Source organism: Medicago truncatula, chromosome 6, assembly GCF_003473485.1.
Source record: "Medicago truncatula cultivar Jemalong A17 chromosome 6, MtrunA17r5.0-ANR, whole genome shotgun sequence".
NCBI classification, from domain to species: domain Eukaryota; kingdom Viridiplantae; phylum Streptophyta; class Magnoliopsida; order Fabales; family Fabaceae; genus Medicago; species Medicago truncatula.
Window position 1 is genome coordinate 15,724,470 of NC_053047.1, and position 10,754 is coordinate 15,735,223.

A 10,754-nucleotide genomic window follows, 5' to 3' on the forward strand; every position below is an offset into this window, starting at 1 on the left:
CTAGCGCTTTCAAAGCGCTACTGTAAATGGCGCTGGTAAAGGTAATATAGCGCTTTTTTCTTGTATAAAGCGCTATCTAAAGTAGTGTTTAAATAGCGCTTTTGTTAAAAAGCGCTAGTAAAGTTTAACCTTAGATAGCGCTTTTAATATTAAACGCCATCTAAAAGGCGTTTAAAATAACGCCTTCACTTCAAAAAATAGCGTTTATGTTTGAAAACGCTATGTAACACCAGGTTTAGATAGCGCTTTTTGTCAAAAAGCGCCAGCAAAGATAATCTTTAGATAGCGCTTTTAATAATAAACGCCATCTAAAAGGCGTTTGGAATAACGTTTTCATTAGTAAAAAATAGCGTTTTAATAAAAAAAACGCTATGTAACACTATGTTTATATAGCGCTTTACACATGAAAAAAGCGCTAGGAAAAGCATTAAATTTTTTTTTCAGAATTTTTTTTTTTTTTTTTTTTTTTTTTTTTACAATAAGATAAAATAATATATATATATATATATATATATATGTATATATATATATGTATATATATATATATGTATATGTATATTTTTTGCACATTAAAATTGAGACTATTATTTATCAAATAAAACTTAAAGATATCATAAAAAATGTATGTATATATAGCATAAATGTCAGAAATGTATAGCCACTAATATGGTAACATGGATATCTGAAAGTTACAACTAATTAATTAGTTAATATAAGATCAAAATCTTCTATGGTAGCATGTCTTCATCTATCTTCTTGGTCGTCTCAAAATTTATATTCACAAAAAGCAGGCAAAATTTCCAAATTTTGTTCATTCTCCACCACCTGCATATGGCAGAAAACCCCATTAAGCAATAAGCAACTATATTATAGACAAATTCAAAGTACTACTGATCATATAGTACAAATTAAAGCAAGATAATAAATTAAAAACACTACCACTTCTAGCAAATATATTTTGAAACATGAAACTCACCCTTATCATAAAAATATCATATAAACAAAAGGCTCATCATGAACTGACACCATTCTTCTTGGATTTCTCTTAGTTTATCATTTGAGTATGTCGCACACTTGAAATCCTCAATGTACTGCATATATTATAACAAAAAATAATCATGTTACTTAATAAACTTAAATAATATATACAAATATTATACTTTAATATAAAAAATAACATATACCAGCTTTGGAATCTCATTTAGTTTCGAAATGAGAATCTCTTTCATAAACCTCATCACAAAGTACCCGCAATCTATACCATTTTCTTGGCGAGGACACTACAAAAAATAAAATAAGTTTGTATAAATAAAATTATTTATATTATATTCATACACTAATTGTTTAAGGTTGATATATGTTATATTATCAAACCTGTACTCGGACCCATGATATGTTGTTAAATTTATTCTTTGATACTTGAGCGTTCCTTGCAGCGCGAAATACCTTTAAAACTCTACAAAATATTAATGTAAACTTTGATTACATTCAACTGACCATATATATAGTTTTCATATACAACAACTGACCATAAATATATATACATATATATATATATATATATACTTACGTGTCAAACATACTCTTCATTTTTGGGTAATTCATATAGTCATTGAGTAATGGATCCATATAATATATGATTTCCGATATGGGATTGATGACAAATAACACCCAATGTCCACTACACAGATGTCAAAGTTAATTAGAAAATCTTCTATAAACGATGGTAAAAAGTGAGGAAAAAATATTCAAAAACAAAGTTTCAAAGGAAATCTTACATAGGCTTATGTATATAAAATGGTAGAATAAATAACTTGTGCTCATCTTTATATTTCAAGAATTCCTTAACCATGTATGCTTTGACAAATTCTTGTTCTGCTTCAATTAACACCAAGGATATTCGATGGGGGGATAAGAAGGAGAATTTCCTTGGGACATCAGTGTCGCGCACAAACTTCTCATACAAGTACCTAGAATAAAAATGTAATATTAGATACTATATATTAAATGTTATACAAATAAAATAATTTGTTCGATCAATTTAAAGTTGTTCGGAGTACCTGATATATACGCAAACAACAGAGACACCTATTTCTGTATTGTTGAAAAACTCATACATTTGTTCTTTGGTAATTTCTTCATTATACTGTTCTTCACCAAAAATACCTTCCTCCATAGTTATCTGACGCGTATCTGAGTTTTCCATTTGCACTTCCACCAATGATTTAAGAGCTAACACCCATGATGGACGACACTTTGTAGAGTTAGGTTTTTGATGTTTGGTTTTTGCAATATCTTGTCTTTGTTTTGTGATTGGAATATTGCTATGTCTACCCTTATTATTGACTTCTTTCAACTTTTGTGCATGAGACATATTTCTTGGTTTATCCTTGATGATTTTAGTGCCTTCATGCAATTTTTGTGTTTGAATCTAAAATATAAATTGTATAGTTAATTTAGTTAATGATTAACAAATGATTGAAAAACAAAATGAACATTTTTTGTGTATATCAATATACCTGTTTTTTTGAAGTGACCGACTCGTCACCCCTCCTAATCCCATCATTACCATTGCCTTTATATGTTGCAGAAATCTATGTGAAATTGATTCAGTCAGTGATCAATTTATTTTTTAAACAAGAGTGGAGAAATAAAGGCTATCTTTGATTAGACATAGTATCACAACTTCATAGAAGTACATTCTGCCCTCATTTCAAAGAATCACAAACTATTGCTTCCCTTGAAAGATCAATCCTATACTTATAAGTACATGCTATAAATGAGACTAGCTAGCTAGTTACTAACTAAAATTCTTTTTGAAACCTGCTAGGAGAAATAAGTTTCTTTCAAGTAGATAGCACTACACCTATAATAGCAACACACAGAGAAATAAATTGCAATCCGAATTGCACAATAATTCATGATATAGAAGTAACATCATCGAACAGAGAAATTTATTTTACCTCAAGATTAAGGGAAATGAGGTTTCTTTGCCATGCCACATATGTTCCTATTGCATCTCTAACCAACCTTATATCAGCAACATCATCAGGTATGAGTAACTCTGCATCCTGATCTAAAGCAACATCAATTGATACTTTTAAATAGCCATCAGGGAGTGGCTTATGGTGAAGTTTATCTCCCAAGATGTTGTGTACCATTCCCTTAGCGACTATGCGATAAGTAGGAGACATCAAGTACAATGAACAAGGTGATATACCCTAAACCAATAGTCAACATAAAGCTATTAACAAATATAATTAGCAAATTACTAAATGAAATATATACAAGTAATTAATTAAATACCTCGGGAATATTCTTCAAAACATTAATGTTAGTACTATCTTTGTCACTAGGGATATGCATATCATGTTGACTTCTTGAGATATCTTTTCCCCTTTCCTTTTTCAATTGATCAAGGTCAGATGATAGGTTTTGAATAATGGCCAATAATTCTCTAGTAGTGGGATTTTTTTCACTTTTCTGATGACCTTTATTAAGAACTGTTTGAGTGACTCCCAACCCCATACCCCTTACACGACCAGAATACTCACGGACATTTAATGCTTTGCTAAGTATGTCCCTACAGCTAGAAGTTTGACAAGATTGAGATAGAGTCACCTGGAATAATATATGGTAGTACGAAAAAAATAAGATCGTCATAAAAAATTTCACAAGTTTTATATGAAGTACCAATAAATTTTCAGAATCAAATTAAATAAAAATAATACTTACACATTCTTCATATACTTTCTGGACAGTTTCATCAACCGTTCCATCCTTCTTCACACGCCCTTCCCTCCACCTTAAACAATCATCAATGTCTTCTTCTTTAGAATTAGTGTCTGCTACCTACAAAATGACAAAAAATGCTTACCAATTAGAAGTATTGTTACATCTAATACGTCAAGGTATGGTTTTTGATTAGATATATATACTCACTATTTTTTCTGTTAAGCGAGCATATCCCATACGACCCCTGAGGTATGGGTATTGAGGGTTTAACGCTCTCTTTTTATTTGTTTCACTCAATTTCTGTACATACAAGTAACATTATCAAAACATGGTATTCAATTATATATATATATATATATATATATAATACAATATCATAAAAAACATAATATCATAAAAAAACACTTGTCAATAAATTATTCTAACTTTAAATTCAGGAGTATTCCGTTTAGCTTTAAAAGTCTCCCATTCCTCCGGAGATATCAAGCTTTCGTAAAGTGTTGGACGATCAGCATCTACAAAATTTCCATCAGCATCTTTGAGATACTTTGCTGTTAAATAAGATCGAAAACATCTATGTAATTTTCCAGCAAGTTGAAGTACATATTTCTTCCGTGATTCATCAACATTAAGGAAATAACTCTACAAAATAAAAATAAAAAATGTATAAGTAAAAGTATTTATATGCAGTCAAATGTCAACTACTATTTGATACCTGTATGTCCTTAAAAAGGAAATCTTTATGGGGATTCATTGATTTGTCTTTGGGGTTCCATTGATCACAAGTGATTGGAATGTGTCTACGAACATCGGCACCAACGAAACTTGCAAACGTTGCGGAGTAAGTCCCAATTGGTTGATTACGAACATTCCATGACACCTAATAATTTCATAAAACAATTGTAGGTATGTCTAGAAGAAAGAAACCACATATAATTTAATTTTAAACAAATTGTTGAACAACCTCATATTTGACTCCTTTATCTCTTGCGCGGATGACATTCTTCATAAGGGTTATACCACGCGTGATCTCACGCTCAGTAGAGTTGCTTCCATCATTTCGGGAGTCACTTTCCTCATTGTCACTTTCCTCATTGTCAGGATCATAGTCGTTGTCTTCATCATAATACTCCATTGATCTGCAATAAGAAAATATAAAAAATTACATAAATGCGTTCATGGTTTAACGAACATTCATAATAGAAATACATTCATGATCATGGTTTGACGAACATTCATAACAGAAATACGTTCTTCAAACAAAAAGTAGAAAATAGAAGGGTGGGTATACTTTAATCACAACAAATTATCAAGATTTAATGATCATTCAATGAATACAGTGAATTTTATTACACAAAGAAGCTACTAATTAGAAGAGTACTTATAAAGAAATATTATCTTCAATAACAACCGTAGAACTTAAGAGTTTTTAGATCTTTTTTTTTTTTTTTTTTTTTGCGGCAATACATTTTTTCTTTTTTTTGACTACATGGAATGATGGATCGATGGAAATTCCCTCAGCATGATCATCTCTAACATACAAATCATCATCTATAGTAGGACCAGTTTCAGGTGATCGTGGATTTGCTAAGAAAGGATCATCCTCAACGTCCTCATCATCTTGATTTGTATTGTTATCATCTCTAACTTTGTTGGTCAAAAGTACCATGGACCATTTTACATTAGCGGGATCAGTGACATAAAATACTTGTTTAGCTTGTGACGCTAAAATGAAAGGCTCATCTTCGTACCCCACTCTATTAAGATCCACCTTCAAAAAACCAGGCTCATCATTCCGAACACCATTTTTATTATCAACCCACGTACACCCAAATACAGGAACTCGAAACATTGTGTAATCGAACTCCCGAATGCACTTGATAACCCCAAAATATGATAGATTTGTGTATGCTGGGTTTGTCTCCTCGGCACTTGAGATGTGCATCGATTCAGCTACTAGGGTGACACCACTATTTTGCATAGTGCTTTTATCATCTTGTTCTTTGGTATAAAATGTGTAGCCGTTAATTGCATATCCAGTGTAAGAATAGACATGTGAATTGGGACCACGTGATAAGAATGCCAATCGTTCTGAAACTGAAGCAGGATCTTCAGACAACTTCGAATAAATATGATTTTTAAACCATGTTACAAAATTTCGATTGTGTTCCCGTGCTATCCAATTTTCACTTCTATTTGGGTTCAAAGTATTCAGTACATCCTTGTGTTTTTTAACATACGGCTCAACCTCGTCATCATTGTGCAAAATATATAATTGTACTTGCTCCAATTCAGTCTTCGATATTGTCACTAGTTTTTTTCCACGTAGCCCTTTTCCAGTTATTCTTTCTGACGTATGAGATGTATTAGGAAGTCCAATGGATTCAACGTTGGACAAATATTCAGTGTGAAATTCAATAGCTTCTTCAACGATGTACCGTTCAACAATACAACCCTCTGGCCGACTTCGATTTTTCACATAGCCTTTTAATATTTTCATATAACGCTCAGTAGGGTACATCCATCTCATATAAGCCGGTCCACACATTTGTGTCTCTTTCACTAGATGAATAGTTAGATGAACCATAATGTCAAAAAATGAGGGTGGGAAGTACATCTCAAGCTCACACAAAGTAACACTAATTTCTCTTTGCAATGTTTGTAAGCTCTCTGGATTGATCACTTTACTACAAATCGCCCTGAAGAAGAAACAAAGTTTAGTGATTGCACTTCTAACGTTTTCAGGCAAAATGGAACGTATACCTATTGGTAACATGTGTTCCATCAAAACATGGCAATCATGAGACTTCAAACCCCTTATCTTGAGGTCTTTCATAGATACCAAATTACTAATGTTTGATGAGTACCCTTCTGGAACTTTAACTTCATGAAGAAACTGACACAATACTTTTTTCTCCTTTCTTGATAAAGTATGAGCCGCAGGTGGTAAAAATGTGCGCTTTCCATCTTTCACGGGTGCCAATTCAGTTCTAATTCCCATATCCATTAAGTCCAACCTCGCATTAATGCCATCCTTCGACTTTCCAAGTACATTTAGTAGCGTACCAATAATGCTATCAAATACGTTTTTTTCAATATGCATCACATCAAGGAAATGTCTTACATATAATGACTTCCAATATGGGAGTTCAAAGAAAATTGACTTCTTCTTCCACCCGCTTTTAACAAGATCTTTTGCAAAAGGTTTGCCAAATTTATTGCTCATGTCCTTCACCTTTTCAAATAGTTGATCACCCGTTAATGCAACTGGAGCTACACCTTTTTCTGGTTTTCCATTGAATGCTTTTCTCCACCCACGGTAGCGATGATTAGAAGGCAAGAATTTACGATGACCGAGAAAGATATTCTTCTGACAATTTTCCAACCGCAACGTTTCAGTTTCCTCTTCACAAATAGGACACGCTTTCTTACCTTTAACACTATATCCTGATAGATTTCCATATGCTGGAAAATCATTAATGGTGCCAAACAACATCGCCCTCAAATTGAAGTTTTCTTTCTTATATCCATCATAAACCTCCACTCCTGTCTCCCACAAACGCTTCAAATCATCAATTAAAGGTGCCAAGTACACGTCAATATCATTCCCTGGTTGATTGCGCCCAGAAATTAACATCGACAACATCATGAACTTACGCTTCATACATAACCATGGAGGCAAGTTATAAATCACCAAAATCACAGGCCATACGGTATTTGGGATACTTTGAAAACCATGTGGGTTCATTCCATCAGTAGACAGTGCCAAGCGTAGATTTCTTGCTTCTTTCCCAAAATCAGGATAATCATGATCAATTTTAGCCCACTGTGGCGAATCTGCAGGGTGCCGAAACTTCCCATCTCTAATTCTATCATATTTGTGCCATGTCAAATGTTTTGCATCAACTTCACTACTAAACATGCGCCTGAATCTCGGTATTATAGGAAGATACCATACGACTTTCGCAGGAATAAATTCTTTCTTATATCGAGAGACATTACATTTAGGACACTCATTTAACAATGCGTATTCATTTCGAAACAAAATGCAATCGTTAGGACAAGCGTGTATCTTTTCATAACTCATGCCAATCGAGCACAACATTTTTTTGGCTTCATAATTTCTACTAGGAAGAACATTATCCTTTGGCAGCATATCTATCAGAAGGGTTAACAAGTCTGTGAAGCTTTTATCAGACCATCCATTTCTCGCTTTTATATTGTACAACTTCAATACTGCAGACATTCTTGTGAATTTGCTACAACCATCGTATAATGGTTTCTCTGAATCACTAACCAATCTCTCAAACATTTCAGGACAATCCCGAAGATCTTCTTCAACTACATCTAGCATTTCGTCAACTCGATCATGGTCAAATGTATTTGTGTCAAATTCATTTGATTCATATGTCTCATTATTCTGAAAATCTACGTTGTTGTTACTCATCTCACCATGCATTGTCCAACATGTGTAGCTTCGATCAATTCCGTTCGCCAGTAAATGATTTCGCAACACAACCCCATTACCCCTTCCTCCATAACAACAATTTAAGCAAGGACAAATGATTCGATCGCGGTCAGTGGCATGTTTCACAGCAAACTTAACAAACTCTTCTACTCCATTTTCATATTCCTCTGAAAATCGGTCCGCAAACATCCATTTTTTATCCATTGTTTCTTAAAGTTAATCTAAGAAACAATTGATTTTTCTATCTACAAAAGGGTTACAAAACTATTACGCCTACAATATTAACATCTTCTGCCATATATAATAGCACATGAATATATTCTAAAAACAAATTTGTAAAACTACCATCAACAAAATCAAACTTCTGTAATACAAAGCAGCTTAGCCTTAGCATTTAGAAAATAGAAATTTGTAACATTAAAACTATATTTAGGGGATTAAGATTAACCCTGAACTATGATTTCAAAATATATAAACAAATAATGTTAAAACTCATTATACAGTGTCGGACAACATTTATGCTGTGAAAATATCATTTCTGAATCAACTTTGACTCACATTTTCTCATAAGCTCCCTCATTTAACTTCTTTATAAACACACCTAAAAACATAAAAACAAGCCCTTTTCATCATGAGGTAAAACCTAAATACTTATTGTAGTTGAAAAGTTTCCATAGGGTAGAAGCTTATCTAAACTTGGCCTCAATATCTACTAGTACTAAAAATACAAATTATATGGTAACTACAGTTTACAAGTCTAAGTCTAGATAACCTACTTGCAAGATTGTACTACAAAACAATTTCTTTTTCATTAGAGGCTACCTTCTATGTCCCCCAAGTATTCAACAACAAACAATAAATATCATTAAAAAGAAATTATAATCGTAAGTACACAAAATCCAAATTCCCAATTCACATAACCCCAGCTTACAAACTAATAAGCTGTCTGATTAACATAATTTAGAACACCCCATTTTCAAATTTGATTATTAACAAATTCAAATATTCTAAGTTTAAAACTCAGCCAAGAACTAGGGGTAGAGCTTCAAAGTGATAATCAAAAGCAATTAGCAAAGACAAAAACCAAATTTGTAAAACTACCATCAACAAAATCAAACTTCAATTTCACATTAACTAATTTACCTTACAATTTACAAGAACTAGGGTTTGTGGAGAGAGATGGAGATAGCTCTTTAAACACAACACAAAAGATGGAGGAGGAGGATGAGGAGTAGGCGAGTGGTCGCGGCGGCTGACCGGCGGTGGTGTGGTGGTTGTCCGTGGATTGGATCACGATTTGCTTTGTTGGGGAGAAGGAAGAGAACACTTTCCTCTGCTGCGTTTCTCTGTTCTGATCACTTGCTTGAAAGAGAAAATTGATAACCGCTTGAAAGAAAAAATTGATAACAAATGAAAATTGCATTGAAAAATATTAGTTTTAATGAAGGGCATAATAGTAATTTCCATAAAATTAGTATGTGATGCTCATTATTTATTTTTGATTACGACTTATATATCTCACTAACTAGTATTTAATCTAACTATTTGTTCATTATAATGTTTAATTTATGACAAAATTACACTTTTAGTCCCTTAACTTTATTTTAGGTAACAGTTTGGTCCTTTATCTTTATTTAATTTCAATTTTGTCCTTTTGATCCATTTATATATGAATTTTTAAGTTTAAAATTAATGATTTTATTTTCTTATGGTCTTTCAGTCTTCAAATTTATATTCCTTGTCTATGTTTGCATAAGAATATTTAATTTGAAGCTTGAAAATGTATATGAAAATGGACAAAAAGGACCAAATTGAAATGAAAAAAAAGATAAAGGACCAAGATGTTGTATTGTGTAAACTATCATTTTTATTAGGCTAAAATATGGTTTTAGTCCCTGCAAATATGCTTCGTTTTGGTTTTAGTCCCTGGTAAAAAAAAAATTTGTTTTTGGTCCCTGCAAAATTTTTTGTTTTTGAAAATAGTTCCTTCAAGGACTATTTTCAAAAACAAAATTGAAGGAACTATTTTCAAAAACAAAAAATTTTGCAGGGACCTTTTTTAAAAATAAAATATTTTGCAGGGACCAAAAACTACAAAATTGGTTCAGTTATAATGTGCCACGTATGCAAATCATCACAAAAGTGGGGTCAGGGACTATTTTCAAAAACAAAAAAAATTTCAGGGATCAAAAACAAATTTTTTTTTCACCAGGGACTAAAACCATATTATAAGGTTGATGAATGTTTTGGGTGATGTAATTAGTTTTTTGTGTTCTACTTGCATCTAATTGCTTTATTAGTCTTTACTTTAATTGTAACTCGATGCTTAGAAGATGAATAGTTTAGATTTTGGCATAAACTATCTAACTTATGACATGAATATAAGTTATTTTTAGGGCTAAAACATGGTTTTGGTCCCTGCAAATATATTTCGTTTTGGTTTTAGTCCCTGTAAAATAAAATTGTTGTTTTTGGTCTTTGCAAATATGCATCGTTTTGGTTTTGGTCCCTGGCCCCACTTTTGTGACGATTTGCACATGTGACACATGAT

The 10,754-nt window shown here is 32.4% G+C and overlaps 1 protein-coding gene across 2 annotated transcripts; it reads right to left on the bottom strand.

The window, feature by feature from the left end:
* Positions 1-631: 631 nt before the first annotated feature.
* Positions 632-9,584, bottom strand: LOC112422878 (uncharacterized). Of its 2 annotated transcripts, XM_024786633.2 has the most exons (16): positions 9,347-9,584; positions 4,700-4,874; positions 4,451-4,615; positions 4,162-4,377; positions 3,943-4,035; positions 3,736-3,852; positions 3,307-3,621; positions 2,964-3,221; positions 2,520-2,594; positions 2,061-2,431; positions 1,779-1,970; positions 1,571-1,681; positions 1,375-1,456; positions 1,185-1,280; positions 977-1,091; positions 632-825 (listed from the first exon to the last, which is right to left on the bottom strand). In XM_024786633.2, exons 2-15 carry the CDS (start codon positions 4,868-4,870, stop codon positions 993-995), a joined length of 2,361 nt encoding a protein of 786 aa, XP_024642401.1. In that variant the 5' UTR covers positions 4,871-4,874; positions 9,347-9,584; the 3' UTR covers positions 632-825; positions 977-992. The 2 variants fall into 2 exon arrangements, with proteins under 2 accessions (XP_024642401.1, XP_039682775.1); XM_039826841.1 differs by lacking the exons at positions 632-825; positions 977-1,091; positions 1,185-1,280; ... (10 more) ...; positions 4,451-4,615; positions 4,700-4,874 and adding an exon at positions 5,092-8,448.
* Between the last annotated feature and the right edge of the window lie 1,170 nt (positions 9,585-10,754).